The sequence below is a fragment of the Varroa jacobsoni genome, unplaced genomic scaffold, assembly GCF_002532875.2.
Source record: "Varroa jacobsoni isolate VJ856 unplaced genomic scaffold, vjacob_1.0 scaffold_386, whole genome shotgun sequence".
Classification (NCBI taxonomy): Eukaryota; Metazoa; Arthropoda; class Arachnida; order Mesostigmata; family Varroidae; genus Varroa; species Varroa jacobsoni.
In genome coordinates, this window is record NW_019213288.1 from 361139 (window position 1) to 378272 (window position 17134).

Genomic DNA, 17134 nt, shown 5'->3' on the forward strand with positions numbered 1-17134 from the left:
TTTGTTTGTTTTCGACGCCAGCTCGGTGCCTCGTTCCTACCAGTGGTATTGTGGCTGTTGAATCTCGAACAGCAACGACCTCCGTCGTTATTGTTTTGTCTTCTTCATCATGCCGCCATTGTGTTGTAGCTATAGTCGTCGTTGTAGATGCACCCTACACGGTAACGCAGCAGCATGCAGGGCCTCATGGCCATGCTAGACCCGGCGCCCCGAATCGTGTGTGGATGTGTTGCCGGCGTCCTCACTGGTTGCACGACAGAGTTCCTTTGCAACCTGGAGTAATTGCTTTTACCAGCTAAAGAGCAAAACCCCTTTTGTCTGCTACCGCTTCAAATCTCTAGACAGAGCCTGTTGTTGTATATGCCTCTCTTCATTGCTTCTCAGCCTCTGCCGTTAGTTTGCTGGCTGCCACCTACCTAACGATAGTCATAGCTGGAGTAACCCAAAGCATATACCCTTGGGTTACCCACGCCCTCATATAGCTCCTGAGTTGGCAAGATCCATACGAACGCTCTCAAGTTTGCTTGCCATCCGGGCCTACTCGTATCGTGCGTGTTGGATAGGGGCAAAGAACGCAGTACCTTTGCCATGGTGGTAGCTCGTTGGTTGTGCTAAAGCACAAACGGTCGGCGCAACTCTTCGCAGTTCACCTCTCTTTTGGCCCTTCATTACAGCGATCTGATACAGCGCTAGAAGGGGCAGCTATCACACTATGTATTAAGTTACAGCGACCGTGATTACTGTGAGATCAGTAATAAAGGTGGAGTAACTTTCGAATTTAATGATTGCCCTCAGACTGCTACTGTTATTGTTGTTGTCAGGCCGCCGCCCCTACCATCACACCATGCATGGCTTCGGCTGTTGACCTGACTAATACCATTGCTACCAACTGCGTGCTGTTCTGACCTTATCGTCGAAAACGCACGCCACGGGTCTGAGCAATTTCGTGCTTAATTTGTTCGTGAGCATTTTTTGCGAGCTTTGCCGCTCGTATTAGTAATGACAGCTGGTTACTGCTATGATATATACTATTATACTTTTGAATATAGTATTATACTTTTGCTGCGACGCATGTAATATAGTAAGTACATTATACGAATCAATCGAGTGGAAGTAAATAAGTGGACTGATCACGAGTGTACTTTTCTAGAATATAGTAAAAACGGCATGGTATATTAGTCACTTAATTTAATTTGCTTAAATTATTAGCACATTTTCGTTTGGCAATATAAATAATGAAAGAAAGTGCTAGTAGTAAGTAAACTGAGATGGAGAACCTTGAGTTGAATGGGGTTCATCGTAGATGCAGCCAAGGTCAATACGCGAGCCGGTACCTAAATTCTATTTAATGTAAAATGGAAATTGAAAAAACATTGAATGCTGTAATGGTTATAAAAGATCGCACTTGTCCCGAAACTTACCGTTCCGTAGGATCGAATCCAGCAAAAACGCCGTGGAAGTTGTTCATCTTTCTATGTACATCGCACCATCCATTAAGTCGGCGACTTGCGAAACAGCCTCTTTCTTCTGGCAAATAATAACACAGGAGAGCAGGAGTGAGCAGTTCAGGTCGATGTTGTCATTAAAAAAGAGGTTACCAAGATGGTTCGGCAGAAACGCGTCTCTCCAAGAAACTAGACGCATAAGTGGAGTATAAGGTTTCCTAGATCGAACCTTAAACACGATTAGCTTCGCGCGAAGGGTATCTGAGGAGGTCTGATCTGATACCCGACGTTGGTTCCGCATGCAGGATTCATTTTTTGTTAGCTTAAAGTAAAATCAGTCCTTATCTATGATAATTGTGCACAAATGGGTCTTGTTCGTCACACGATTGACGCTGCTCTCATTTTTGGTCTTTCCTTCTTTTAGGTCGCCTCTGTAGTCGGACGGGCGGAGTTGCTATCCGGTCTGTTCTATTTGTGTGCCTTGATCTATTACATCAACAACTATGGCAACGAAAAAGATGAAAACTGCTACGGAAAATTCAACGGTAAGTAACTGCTTGCTTTTTAAGGAGAGTCATTACATTCACACATTATTTTAATTATGCCATGATTATGTGTCCGTTACCAGATTTAGCGGTGCTTACTACTTCGTGATCGATAAGCTGTTCGAAACCATGCTGCAAAGCGTATGACTTGGAAATCGAAGCTTTTTCTGTGGGACTGTTTTTCTTTTCGGCGATGGTTTTTGACCCTCCATCCGAGATACACGTGCCTACCGTGCCCGAATAGTGTGCAGCTTTTTTGCTTCTGAGCATTCTTCAGTTTTTTCTCTCTATCTCAAGCGCGATTTGTACTTCAGTAGAAGAGCTACTTCGTTTAGCTTCTCAGACTATTTAGACGGCAGTTTTCCTGTGCTTTCCTTGCTTTAACTAGCCGCTGCTGGTCTTAACGAAGCCGGTAATAGTGTAGCAACTTGAAACACCACTTGGTCGCGCTAGCCCCACGTATCGTACCCCTAAGCTCATTTCTATCTCCTGGGGTCCTTGTCCTGTAGTCGTCCTTTAGTCAATTCGTTCCCTGGTCTTACCTCGGTCGCTTGAGCCAACCGCTCGTGTTCTGCGTCCGCTTCCAGATCTTTAAACTAACGAACACCTCGTCCCTTTCTTTTTTCTGTTCGTGCATTATTTCTAACATGGCTGGTTTGCTCATTCTGTTCTGTTTCGCATTACCTCCCATTCCTCAACGGCCACACGGCCGGGCGTCTACTTCCACCGTCTCCTCCGACTGACTTCGTTCGAATCATCCATCCGCACTGAATCCGGTGCAGTCGCAACGCACTGGCGACGTAACGTGAACACGGTGCTGTTATCGGGAGCGGGAATGCTCTGCAAAGAGCAAGCCATCATGGCTGTAGGTAAGTGGTCTCAGCCATTTGTTCTACCTTGTCTAGGATATAATTGAATAGGGATATAGTAGTGCGTAAAGAGAGAGAGAAGCCACATATTTTTCACTACAGGAAAACACGTAGGAGTACAATGCCTTGTATCCTACATAAGCACTTCTCTACTAGCCAACCCGCAATTGAGCTTAATCAACACCGAGCAGCAGCATCGGCGGGAACATAACAGCACCAGTGGCAGAAACTTTCGCTGAAAAGGGATGAAGCCAGACAAAATAAGAGAGAAAAGGTATCAAAATGGTATGTGACGCCTGCCGACTAAACTGTTGCTCCCAGGTCTGGTGCCATTTTCTATCTGACTTGAGGTGCGGCTGGCTTAAACCACTCTTAACATCCGTAGATTTAGCTCAGTGAACTCGCCCTCTGGGATCGCGGCGCAAAGACGTCGTCACGTAACTAATCATGGCTATGCATATGTTTGTAGTAGGAAATAGGAAAATATAACTCTGGCATCCCTAAGAAACAAGAAGGGAGATTTATCCATGTATCATAGAGGGGCTAACTGAGTAGTATCCTATTTCTTCCCTTTCTCTACCAGGGATAATTGTGTGCGTGTGTTTATCCGATGGTTCCTAGAATTTGTCTGTGCTCGTGGGCCGGATGTTCTCTCACTTATATGTGCTTTTTCTTCGCTGCTTGTTTTGCATTACCACCTCAGGGGTTTGTTGTGTGTATCAGACTTTGCGGACTTATCAAAATGGCTGCCGTTTCTATAGCTGGCATCTGGTAGCATTCAAGAGGTGCGCAGGACTGCTGTCAACAGCTATTGCCTTGTTGGCGTTCCGGATATCGATTATGGGTCGTCACCTTCCCACATTCAGCAGGTCTGTTGTAGAATACGAACGTAACGGGTATGGCTATCGTATGATGCAAGGGAACAAATAGCATATTTTAGCTGTTTTACCGATTCAGAGGAGAAACAATAATGTCACCATCATTATACAAAAACTAACACCACTTATTTTGTGCTCGCTTGCGCTGTGGCTTGTCTCCGGCTTATGTGCAGTTTGGATAATCCAGTATCAACGATGGGATTACTCATCAAACAACTGACTTATCACTACCTAACAGCGTTAAATGGCGCGCTGTTTCTTTACCCAAATCAGTTAGCGTGCGATTGGACGTCGGGCAGTGTGCCACCGGTGACGTCAATTCTCGACGCTCGCAACCTGCTCACCATTGGGGCATACGCCTTTCTTGCCTTCGCCGTACGTCATGTCATTAATAATTGCAGGGACCAGCCAGCCATCGGAATGGTGAGTCTCTGTGCAGTTTGTTTGTTCTTTAAAATTGAAGTTTCTTTTTCGTCTCTTGGCTCGGTCGACTCGTACTTTTTAATGACTGGTTTCTAAATACATAGCTTTTGCAAATATTCAACGAACCTACTAAAAAGGGTTCACAATGAAACATTAATTAAATCGACACATTTCTGTCATACGTTGTTTTCGGTTACCCCACAGTTTTCCAAACCACTCGAAATCGTTTCGTTGTTTGCAGGCATTGACGTTAGTGGCGTTACCTTATTTGCCAGCATCTAATTTGTTCTTCCCCATTGGCTTCGTCGTTGCTGAACGTGTCCTTTATCTACCTAGTATGGGCCTTTCGTTACTTGTAGCTATCGGCTGGAATCGGTTGTATCAGTTAGGGTAAGTCAGTGAAAACACGCAACATTTTATTTGCTTGCCATGCACAAAAAATAATCTTCTATGAAAAATACATACTTCAAACACTTCATCCTGTACAATATGACTGCCTATTCCGTCTCGAGTATGTAAGTGTAAGGGCACATCGTTGCCCTTTTTGCAAACGAATATCTTACGAACAAGAATAGTGTCACTCATTGCCTTCTTCTGCAATCGGACTCAAGCTCGACTTTGTAGTAGCTGAAGATGTCAGTAAGTCACAGCATGCTATCCTAACGCAGTAAGCTAAATCACAAGTTAATTTGTATTTTGTTCGAACGTATTTCTTTTTATGTTAAGTTATGTCTCCAAGGTCTATGCATGCTTTTTCGGTTAATATACCATTTTAACTTGCTAAGAGATTTATTACTGCTTAACTTGGCAACAGCTTACAGTCGACGACGGAGTTAACATTATGTCACAAGCAAGACTAGGCTATATTCTCTCCAATAACTTTCTTTCTGCCTTCGTCAGCTTCATTTTTACTCGTTCGTTTGCACGGCAGCTTTTTATGGGCAAACTGGATTGAGGCGGCTAGAAACGGCGATGCGGGAGGAGGCGAAGAATAGACCATTAGATAGGGGCTTTACAGGGGGACTTAGTTTTATCATCTAAAAGCTGGTTCAAGCGTGCTAAGCGTGCCAAGCAGTGTGCTAAACATGGCACTGATTCCATAGCGGGCCCACTATAATTTTAGGGCAACGACCCCGGCTGGTCGGCTAGCGGAAAGAGGGAAGCGTACCATTCGTTTAACGCCTTAGAGGACTGCCGGATGGGCAGTCTACGACAGCCAAGCTGGGCTTGAGTCGATTTCACTCGCGTACTGCTGCTGCCAAAACGTTGAACACGATTGAGAATTTGGTTCGGGCCGCTTTAAAAGAACTCTCAGACCCCAAAGTCTCCCATTTAGGCTCAAAATCCGGGTTCACTAAGCACAAGCAGGCCGCGAGCGAACCATGAGGCAGAATAGGGCCAAGCTACGACAGGCGCAAGCTGGCTATGTGGGAGGCTACGGGATGCAGGAGAGACGGACGAAGAACGAACGAGGACGACGACGACAATTCAACAAGGAAGATGGCGCGGGGAAGGAAAGGAGTTTGGCACTGCAAGTCACGCACAAGCCATCGAGGCTTCGTTCGTTCGTTCAGTTCCTCTTTTTCTTCTCTCTGGGAAACGCTCTATAGACAGTAAGTGATGGTTAGTAAGCATCGGCTATTGCTTCATTCCTTTTTAGCAGGAGCCGCATATAGGAGCAGTACGCTGGATCCCACTATTAGCAGCAGCCACCGTTGCAGCAGAGAAAGGAACGCAAGTGCAACGAAGGAGTATACGGGTCGATTCGGCGACAGTCATTTCAATGAGCACAACGCTTCAACGGTCGAACGCTCATTTTTTAGCCAGCTTATTGGCCAATAGCAGTAAGAAGTTGGCTGGGTTGGGCGGGATAGCAGCTTCACTAGCAGTGGTAATATCGATGGATGGTCTCTAGAATCAGCCGCACAAAAATAAAGTAAGCTGTGTAACTGTTCATGACTCACAAACGGCCATCGTTGTCGACGTGAAGAGCCTGTGATGCATGCTCCGCCATGCAATGGCTAAATACTATGCCGGTATACAATTGGATCGCCTAAGTACTGATCTAACGGCACATCAAGTACGTTTCGTCACGCTGTCAGAGAACGAATGAGAAAGTAAACAGTACTTACCCAACTGCCGTTTCGCACTGTATGTTGTCTTCTACCTGTACTTAGTACGAAGTGGTGCTTTGGGGGGCGCTCACCAGAAGTTCTATATGGGGAAACGTGTTTGAAGCGACGTGAGGGTACCAGTGGCGCCTATCGCCGCTACGTATGCTTCTACTTTCAGTGTCGCCAGGTAGTCTATGTTACCTCAGTTCTGTGGATAGAGAGAAACCGCATCGTTTTGTTATGAACGGCGGAGACCCGACAACAAGGCAGCTACCCGAGCAGGTAGGCGCGTTACGTTACTACGAGTAAGTACAAGTAGCGGTGCCCGCAGCGGTGCTAATAATAGTAATGGGAGGTGGCAGCGCTATTACTGCAAGAGGTAGATAGGAGGCAAATTTGGCCACTGCTTCGCGGTAAGTCCCGGCCATGTGCTGTCGTTTTCCCCTTACACCGGTCATTCCTCGAACTCTCTGTATGGCTCCAATTCTTCTCTTGGCCCGGCTTCCTCCGTCCGGTGAATACCGCAGAAAACCGGTGAATGTCTAGATCGAGGCGGCTGCGTCGACGACGGCACAACCGACGGGCGAACTGGTATACTGATGGGAGTTACAACGGAAGCTGTAATCGCAACATTGCTAGCGGTCGCTTTCTTCGGCCGGCCGTGGCCACAGAATTAAGCGGCCACTGCTACCCGTTAATGGAATACCCTTCTCAGGAGCGCCAGAGCAAACTTATCCTCTTAGGTATTTCCTCCCATCTGGGAAGCTTAGTGAAGAAGGCGGAGGCATTTGCTTGTTCGCTAGCTGTGGACGCGATCCTGCTCCGTTTCAATCTCTGTATTGATTTACTTATCGACTGCTACTGCCACTGGTGCTGTCTGAGGGTAGTCAACGGCGGCTTTTCGCCTAGAAGGAGTTGGTTGTTGGTAGATTACGGCCATACTTATAGTCAGCAGCCCATTTAATGTGTGCTGCTAACGCTCTAGTGAATGGATGAGTAGCAGCAGTGCCGCGTAATAGTGAGTTGTATCCGTCATTCCCTTTCGACGCTAGTAGACGCCACTGAAGTCTCCTGCCGCCGCCGGCGTGTCGGCGGAAATGAATGCTGCACTCTTGACAGTCTTGGGACTTCTGGTCTATTCAGTCAAACACAGATCTCTACTGCTGTTGTACCACTGCTAATCGCCCCATTCGTGCGCTTACCATTGCTGTTGCGTGGCATTCTGTTCGGCGGCCTTACAACAAGAAACGCCGCGATCCCCTGCACTTCCTTCGCTTGACTACACACTACTTGCTGAATCGCAAGTACTGCATAATTTTCTAGGGACTGGAACAAAGCCAGCAGTTTTTCCTCATTTTATCAGCTGTTGCGACATCGTCCCATCTTTTCCACTATCCAGGGAAGTAGCTCACCTGGAGTTGCTTCCAGAAGCGGGAGCGAGTGGGGGAAGGGGGGGCATAGAGAGCTAGCGTCAGGGAGAAGAGATGTGAAAAATTACGGATAAAGAAAAGTTCGAACTCGAGCTTGAGCATAAATGCCGATAATATCAGGGAGCTAAATATGACACAGAATATCCACATAACAAGCGGGTGGAATCATTTCGTTGTTGGGTTCGATAATTTGCTTCAGTTATTTTCTTTGGCTGGCGTGAGCAACAAGAAAAAAACATCAAGCCAAATGTAAAGACACGATAACCGATTATCGCGCAGGCATTATGCTGCTCGACCTAACTTAAAGGAGGAGACGTACTCCTATGAAGAAGGACCCCTTCTTCAATAAAGCGCAAAGGACTCACAAAGCCTTCAATGCTTCGCGCATTAGTGTTAAATAACTGCTGTCGTGGTAACCCGAAAATGGCCAGTCCCTATCATCCGTCATGCCGTGTACATTAGCCGTAGGCTGTCGCAGGGGTTATGGCTGTGCTTAGCATGCTCCAAATATGGTTCTTTCATTTAAGTTGCCATAGCTGATATCGTTGACTAGTAACGGACAGACCGTCTGCTTTTCAAGAGCCTGTATATGCAGCAGCCGCAGCCGAGGCAGTGAGCGGCGATACTGGCATCACGCAAACCCAGCGTTTTTGACATGTCCTTACATGATGGAGTTGAAATGGCTATACTTTAGACATTTTATGTTTACTTGGCTAGAGTACAGAGATGATAGCTGAGAAGCGCTACACGTAGCGTGTGAAATGGCTTTTGACGTAAGTGTGTAGAAAACGAACCTCTTTAATAGCTCTTGTTCTCGGAATAGCTCACTCTTCTTAAAAATGACGTACTGTTCACGATCGCAAAACACTATTCAATTTGTTCCATATTCACTGTGGTTTTAGGTATTATCATATTTATTCGAAACCGATGAGAAATTTGAGGTTGTTAAAGCACCACCAAAAATATCACAAGCATCAATGTAATAATTCACAATATAATTCTTTCATAGATTTTAATTGCAAAAAAAAAAACTTATTTTTTATGAAACTCTTTTACCAGAATAATAGAGCGATCTAATCAGGTGTAAATTACGCTACATCGAGCTTGACCGAAACACCCATCGAAAAAATTTCAGTATTGATGTACTCAAGGGGTGTGCAGGATGGTGGTGGGCAATTCCTTCAAGTTTATGTGCCGCTTTTTGAGTTTCGCAGGAAGTCTCATAGGTTCTCTTCTCATCATTTGTTGTTTTCGTCTTTGTGTGTCTGCGCCGTACAGATTGGTTAACTTTGCGGCAGAGACTATCCAATTCGAGCCCTTTCGACACAAGAGCAGAACGCCTCTCGCAGCGTCAACGTATGGCCAAGATGCGAAATCGATAGTGACACTCGCTACCAGTTCTCAGTGCCCCCTGTTTCCTCAGAGAGTTCTCTTTCAGAAAAAGCAACGAACGAATGAGAGCACGAAAATATAGAGCTGCACAGGCAGCTGACAACACAGCCACTGCGGCAGCCGGCGAAGACCCGCTTTATTGAGTAGTGGTCGTGCAAGCAGCAGCGGCACAAGAGGATCGCTCATATGTGTTCCAATGCTGGGATAACATCGCGCGGGAAAAGAAGTAGCGTCTCAAAGTAAATTTTTGGTTGGGTTGATGTTGCCTAGGGGCAGAGGCGCAACTCAGCAGCGACAACTAGAGCCTTCTGCATCGACCGATTTCGTTTTCTTTTTCGTAATTTCGAAATTTATCCATCACAATGCATTTCTTTAGCTCGAGCGAGAACAGAATCTTTGGATGAATCGAGTACGAGGATTTCAAAGGCAAAGGTCCTAGCAAGCCTTAGTTAGGTCCCTTTTACAACACTAGGCAGTAATTAGGGAAATGTAAATATGCCACTACTGGTTCTATATTCGTGAAAGGCCGAAAGGCATCTTTCTGGGTCGTTCAATAGCTACTGAAACGAATCCTTTAGGGACAGGGAGAGCACTTTTAGCTTACAGATCTGGCGCCACGCATCTTACATGACAATCGGACGCTGAAAGACTAGGCAGAAATTAGTTGCTTAGACATGCTCCTACAAAGCTTACGCTCCTGTCGCTAACTGAGCTCGTCGTATAGGCTGAACAGTACGCTACGATAAAGGAGTACAGCATTGTCGTGTGAACAACAGATCGTTCTCGAGGCCGCTTCAAGGCATAAAGAAATCCTATTTGGCGGACAAGCATAACATCTTTCGCGTTTAACACGGACGGTTTACGCAAATGGCGCAGGATAACCAAACGACACATACATTTCGTGTTGCACGGCGCTTCTCCGCACCCTTTTCTCCTATCCTCTCTGCTGCTTCGACAGGCTCGGCGTTCCCTTTACGACGTGCACGTTGGTCTGACCGTTCTAGACACCATAGGCCTCGTCAGCCAGTTACATGGCGACTAAGTGACTAAAGTTGTGTACCCCGATTTCAAATGCGTCGGTTGTGATGTGACAAGTCACAGTCTTATTATATCTCGTTTCGCCCGTGGCTTTACGGCGGGCTAGTTGTTGTTGCCACCTTTTGCTTATAGTATACATTCATCGCTCACGTGTTTTTTCCCAGTGCACTACAACTACTTGAATCAGATGGCTCTCCCGAGCCGTCGGATCGCAATCATAAACATACATCTACGTATACGCTTACTATTTACATAGTTTTGTAATACATTTACGAGGTAAGGTTCTAGTCTACGCATTACAATGATTGCATTCGAAGCGACCCTTCCTTTAATGTGCTGTAACTTCCTTATAGCTTGTACCTCTATTCTAGATTTTTGTGGTCTGCATTCCTCTTACAATACCTCATCTCACTACCAAAGGACAGCATCTGCTTCGGTTGCCTGTAGCCATTTGAATAACGGCGCTTGACCCACCCAAGGTTCACAAGCAACACACAAAAAGTCAAATAGGGTGAAATTGCTACTGCGCCGCTATTGTGTCAAAATGTAATACCATTTTTTTACCACTCAAACGACTTGTTCGTCAATCAAGGCTACCCATTGCGATTAAGCGCCGCTCCCTCTTCGGATTTAACGTGCTTGATTTTCCAATATATATAGCTTCTACTAACCTTGGGGACAGCTACGCCTCAAGGCCGTGCGCCCCACCCTACTATTCGTCCGGTGAGCCACCGCGGTCGTCACCGTCCTTCACACAATTGAGTACGCATTCATTGTCACATAATTGAATCGGAGCAGCAAGCAGTGAGGAAAACAAGAAACTCTTGGCGCTTTGGATGTAAAATGCGTTGTTGGCGTTTAGAGCATGATGGCTAAGGCGGTTGGGACAGGCCTCCTGTGACGCAGCTTTTTTTGTGCACTGTGTCTCCAATTGCTCACTGCGTTGGTCTGCTCCATAGTTGACATTTGACCCAGATTTTGGGCATCCAGGTATTCAGAATGTTTCCTAATTTCTGCATAGTTCGGCTGCTCTCGCTGTTTACCTCCATCTTCAAGCTAGGCTGAGTTCTTTCCTCCTAGACGTTCATACGGATATACACCGGTAGGCCGGCGCAACGAAACGATCGCCGATATCGTTACAAGATACTCGACGGAAGAAAGAAGAGAGGCATAGTTTAGGATGGTTGCAGCCAATATACAAAGCAAGCAGGAGGGCTGCTAGCCGGTGAACAAGCAAGAAACGCCCACTTCTCTATAATGCTAGACAGCGGGCGACCAAGCCACACAGGAACCACGTAAGAACCGGAAAGGGTGAGAACGGGCAGAAAAGATGCAGTTCTGAGCAATTCGTAAATGCAGTCAAGCAGCAATGGGAGGAGCAGAACAAGGAAGGGTATGGTTGTTGTTGTCAGCAGCGTTGTTTCTTCGAAAACACTTGCCGCTTGTTGTAGGGCAAGAACGGAACGATACGGCGACCGGCAGGAGCCGACACAGCGGGCCCAGATGGGGCGTGATACCTACATGTAGCAGCCTTTCATCCTCTCCATCTCGATACTTTCGTCGCACGCCGACAGCAGCACCCTTCGATGGACGCGGCGAGAGTGGACGTTGCGGAAGGAGCACTCTGTGTCTTCCCGAGGGCCGCTTCAGTCAGGCAACTCTCCAAATGGTGGACTTTGTCCCGGTGGTGTCTTTCTTTGTTCTTTGAAATCACTACATTGAAGTGGGGGGATGAGACCGAGGTAAGATGAACAACAGACAGAACAGCCAAAGGATCTAAAAGAGGGTAGTTGCTGAGCTGCTATTGCTGTTTGGGAAAGGCGAGGCGTGAGGTGGCATTGAATCGGCCTTTGATTCTCGTTATAATATATCATTTTCCTAGAGAGCACTACCATTGCAACTCCAGTAAGAGCACTGATAGCGGGTGAGATCGTAGCAGCATCGGATGTCTTTCCGATCTCTACAGATTGACTGTTCTACCATCCGACTGTTTAACCCAGTTTCACCGAACTGCACCGACTGTCCATTGCGATCAGCGACCATTCGACTGCTGCTGCGTTTCAAGAGAGAAGCTTGGAAAGGAGAAGAAAATCGGCAGCAAATAGGCAGAGGCTGGGAAGGAACGAGGAAGAAGGGCGAGACAAAGTAGTGCAAACGAAAAGGATCCGCCAAGGGGGTGGCGCTAGCAGAAACGCCTGCCCGGGATCGACCAAATCTACCTCCGTTCCTTATCGAAAACCATTGCAAAATCGAAGCACCACCGGTCTGCCGCTCATACCAGCTGTGTGCGGCAAAGACGGCTTCGACGACGACGAGCCGCAGGCGAGCGAGCGGAAGGCGGCTAGATTGGTCGCGGGTTTCTCCCCAGATCTCCCTTGTTCCTTGCCACCGATAGGGATCTTAATAGATTCTAATCTCAACGTTGTCTGCCGCAGCAGTAGCACAAACAACGGCCAGTTCCCTCTTCTACTAGGCCCACTTCTTTTCGAACCCTTTGTCATTCGAGGCCTGAGCGTCCGCTATGTACTTTCTCTCTCCCTCTAGCTGTCTTTTTGCATCCCCTTAATTTCTTTCCCTCAGATTTCGTCTTGTTTTTCCGTAAGATTTTTCTACTTTCCCCAAATTTCGCTCCACCGAGCCCCATAAGGTTCGTTCTTGTAGGGTAGACAGTTAGCCTGCCAAACAGATCCCCGTCTCTCTAGTTTCTTTTATCTCTCTCTCTATTCAGTCTAGCAGCTGACGGAAATTGCAGCAGAAGCAAAAGCAGCAATTGTTGCAACGGGAATGGCTGAGGCAGTGGCCACTTCATGGAAAGAGCTAGAAGGACGAAAACTTCGGAGGACGACACGAGCAGAGAATCTGAGTGGCGAGCAAAAAATAACTCCGACCCTTACTAGCAAGAACCCGACAAAAAAAAACAAAGAAACTTAGAAGCGGATGAAAGCAAGATCAAAAAAAAGTTAAAAAAAGTCAGATAACAAAGAAAAAAACAGAGAAAAGAGTAAGTGAGCAAAATAGAAATTCCGTGACAAAATCGAGTCAGCGACTACGCAAAGTACGAATAAGTTGTTCTCCGACCGCCTTCCTTCTGTTTCGTTTCTTTGTTTTCGTTTTGAGATGATATGTTGACATACTTAGCCTAGGCACGGCTGATAGGGAAGCGGAGGTTAGGTAGGCAGCGGGTTGCTGACTGCGAGCAGCGAAGGGCGCATAGCTAGCGACCATGATAGTAGGGTAAAAAGGGGTTGTAGGCGGGGCTGGTGGAAAGGGAGACGGAGCAAATGAAACAAACTAGCTCTACACCATTCTGTTCTACACGGATTCAACGAGGATGACGACGATGCTAAAGGAGGAGGGAGAAAAGGAAACTAACGAAGTCCTAACAACCCCCTCTCCCTTTGCTGCTCCCGTTGTACCCCTTCGACCCCTTGTTTTTTGGCCCAACCGAAGCACAGTGGCAGCTAACGGGCTACGAAGGGCATCGCTGCGGCAGGGCTTGAGAGATTGTGATAGCCACTGAGCACGCGATGCAGAATACAGCACAACAAAACAGCCCGATTAGGTTAGACAACATCACGGAACCCAATCGATTCGGCGAAAAAGGACATAAACGAGCATACCTTTTCTGCATCACATACACGTACACACGACATATATATGGAAAGGTATCTTTACTGTCAGAACAACTAGCGACACCAGCAGCTTTCGAAGATGTGCTTGCGTAGATTTATTTATAGATTTCTCGACATATATGAGTAAGTGAACGCGTGAGAATGGAATATTTCTATTTTTCTAACATGGTCATACATGAGGCGAGTCGGAACCGGCAAGGTTCGATTCTCACATATACGCATAGATTGAAGCAAGTGCTGTATTCTCTTAGGAATACGTACTGTTTGATGACTGACGGTGTTATTTTATGTTATCGAGTAATTCTGCGCTAATTGGCAGACCCTGAGTTGTCCGCCGGACATGAATGCGCGTTCGGCTTTTGTTCAACCAGCGAGAAATATTACAGCTTCCACCTGCATGGCCGCTAGCAAAATGCGCGTTTACAGTCTCAGGGCAACCGAGCGTACGAGTTTGTTGTTGTGCATGCCACATAGTATACAAGTCATCCCCTAAAGAAGAACTGGCGATTGGACAGTGGCAGGCCGCATCGTTTGGCAACCAACTCGCTAGAGTACAATATATAGGGCTCTATTCTGGCCGCATTCACCGGTTTCACCACGCCACTCAAGAGGCTGCCACCGGTCCTTTCCTCTGTACGAGAAAACGGTCGGTAGAGAACAAACTGAAGTGAGCGAAGGCAGAGGCAATGGGTAAGGTATGCCTTGGTCGTCGTTTTAGCCGGCCAAAATGCTTGACAGCACGCAGCATTGCTTTTGCGGTAACTGCTCGTTTGTGCGGCTAAAAACAAGCGCGTGCTTCTTTTTACACCCAGCGAAGGCTCAGTTCTTCAGTCGCTCAGTTCTTCCCATCACAGACGACTAGCGGCCGGGACTCAGCTACATTGCAGCAGCGGGAGCATCCAGTACCCGGCACCGTCGTCGGACCGGCAGGCCACCCGAGAGGCAGTTCTGCATCGGACAAACGGGCAGACAGGCTCGCTAAGTTGAGGACGGGCCGGGAAGCTGGCATAGGCAGAAACGGCGGCCTGAGCAGTACTGCACAGACTCTCACTCGAGCGAGGCAGCGAGTAATGGTGCCACGGACGCGTTATCCTCCGTCCCGTTCGTTGCGGCTGCGAGTGACAGGAGGGCTAATTCGATTTGGGTTCCTACTACGCTTCCAGCACTGCTGCACCCTCGCCGCTGCCAGAGTGACTCCGGATGCTCCAAGCCGAGCTCCAGCTATGGATGTTCCTTTCGGTTCGAGCTGCCAGACGAGGCAGTAGCAGTGGCGGCGGCGGCCACAGCCGGCAATGGACAGAGAGACAGACTGTGTTAGCACAGAAAGCCAGCAAGGGAGGACAGAGGGGAACGCGATTGTGCAGTGCAATAGTAGGAGAACAGATGTAGGGAGCATACGGATGATGAAAGGGCAGGGGCAAGCAAGCAGGCAGCCAAAGCGCAAAACGCATATTCTGCAGCCCAACGAGCAAGCGGTCGCCACATTCACTGCGAATGACGCTCATTAACAAGACTTGTCTGGAAACAGACTGAGCTGCTGGCTTCCTTCTTGTTGTCAGTTAGTGATGATGGTGATTTCGATGCGCGAAAATAATTGTGCTCGTAAGAATTTACCAAATACGTTGTAATAATGACATTACAACCATGCGTAGCGTATTAAACGCCTGCTACCGATTATAGACAGACTCGTAACTTACCGTCCTAAAACATAAAATCGTAGGTGCAGACGCTTTACAAGCTGTCTAAACGGCTTTCCCGGATCATCTAGGAAACGAACACTTTGCATGATGGTATTACCTAAGCTTTGCTAGTGTCAAACACATATGGCATTTATTCTGCAATACATGCCCGGGATAGGTATCTGAGACAATCAAGATTTACGTAACCGAGTATTGAACAGTGTCCATATGTTAGATGCTTTGCACCAGCCGTTCGGGCAGCGAACGTAGCATCAACAAAGCCAAGGTCTAAAACTGCTTGTGACTGATAGGCAGATGTGCTGAGCATGGTCATAATGTAATTATTAGATTATTTTTTTTAAAGGCAATCTTTTTTTTGTTGATCTAGCGACCATCACTGGCCGTAAAAAATAAGAATAGGCCATTTGTCTTTAGCCTAGTCTTTTTAATAGATGCATAAAAAATTATGATCAAGGAAGAGGCGGCCTAAAGATGGTTCTGTCTTTTTTTTTCGATGCTCCTTGTATTAGTCGGCCAGCCACTGGAGAAGTTAATGTTATTTGAACAGGAAATTTTAATACATCACCCGCAGAAGTCAGATTTTGCACCATCAGACTATGATCTATTTCCGTTTCTGCAAAAACTCCCTCAATAAAGTGACTAGTTAGCTTGAATGGGAAATCTACTTAGCACAGTTCTTTATCCAGACAACACAACGGTTTTCGAATGATGGAGTTATGATATTACCATAAAAGCGGCGGAAATCCATCGATCAAGACGGCGCATATTTAGTTAAGTAATATTATTTTGCAATAGGAAAAATAGTTTCTTTAATTTTGGCTTAAGACGGTAAATGCTTCTTTGTGGTTATACGTATATATATGCGTGTGGGTACACCGTGGTGCGAAATGAGAATGCTCTGTAATAGAATGTGCTTGCGCAGAAGGGCGTACAATGCTACGTTGTAGCTTCATACGCCTTGACTACAGTAGCTTGAGAAATTATAGAGACTCGACCATTCGATAGTGACGCAACTCAACGTATCTACAAAAATGGCGTCGTTGTGACACGAACGCTGGATATTCTCTTCTGCTTCGTGTCTACTGCATCGTGGGAAGATGTCTTTCTGCCCGTCGTACTTTATCTGGTCGTGCTAGCGATTGCCTTTAAGTAACAGAGAACGAGCGGGTAGACAGACTGGGCCCACAAGTAGCTCCTTCTTTCCTCCTTGTCCCCACCAAGATAAATTGATGGTGACCCCCGTGGTCCATTGACAACGAACGGGTGGCTTCAGCTGCAAAGACGCGATAGCCGTACACTTCTGCTTTGCTTTGTTCGACAACTGAGCCGAGGAAAGACACCGCTACGGCAATGAAGCGACTCCGTTTTTGCATTGTTCTCGCCATCGGTCGTTCGCCAATTGTTTTCTATATAAAGCAGCTAGAAAAAGTAGCGCCGATGTCAATTCTACTTGGTCTCTCTTGGTGGTTCCCAAGAACGGGGAATTGTTTTTAGGTTTTTTCATAGGAACTCCGGCAGTCAGCAGTCACCGGACGTTGTTAGTCGATCGCTCTTCTGTTGCCGTATGTTGACGTATTGGCCAAACTCAGTGTTGACATTTTATTACGGTTGGTTAATTATTATAGTTGTAGAGGCGCTTTGACATAGAGCTTTTTTTAACATATGGTT

General features: G+C 46.8%; 1 protein-coding gene across 8 annotated transcripts in view; it reads left to right on the forward strand.

Moving 5' to 3' along the window:
* Window positions 1-17134, forward strand: part of LOC111259934 (protein O-mannosyl-transferase TMTC3) — a 187676-nt gene that overhangs the window by 121598 nt on the left and 48944 nt on the right. For all 8 annotated transcript variants that reach the window (XM_022832333.2, XM_086968089.1, XM_086968088.1 and 5 more), the window contains 5 exons: window positions 1870-1990; window positions 2773-2859; window positions 3563-3728; window positions 3911-4160; window positions 4402-4550. In XM_022832333.2, the coding sequence (XP_022688068.1) occupies window positions 1870-1990; window positions 2773-2859; window positions 3563-3728; window positions 3911-4160; window positions 4402-4550 (773 nt within the window). The remainder of the gene's footprint in view (window positions 1-1869; window positions 1991-2772; window positions 2860-3562; window positions 3729-3910; window positions 4161-4401; window positions 4551-17134) is intronic.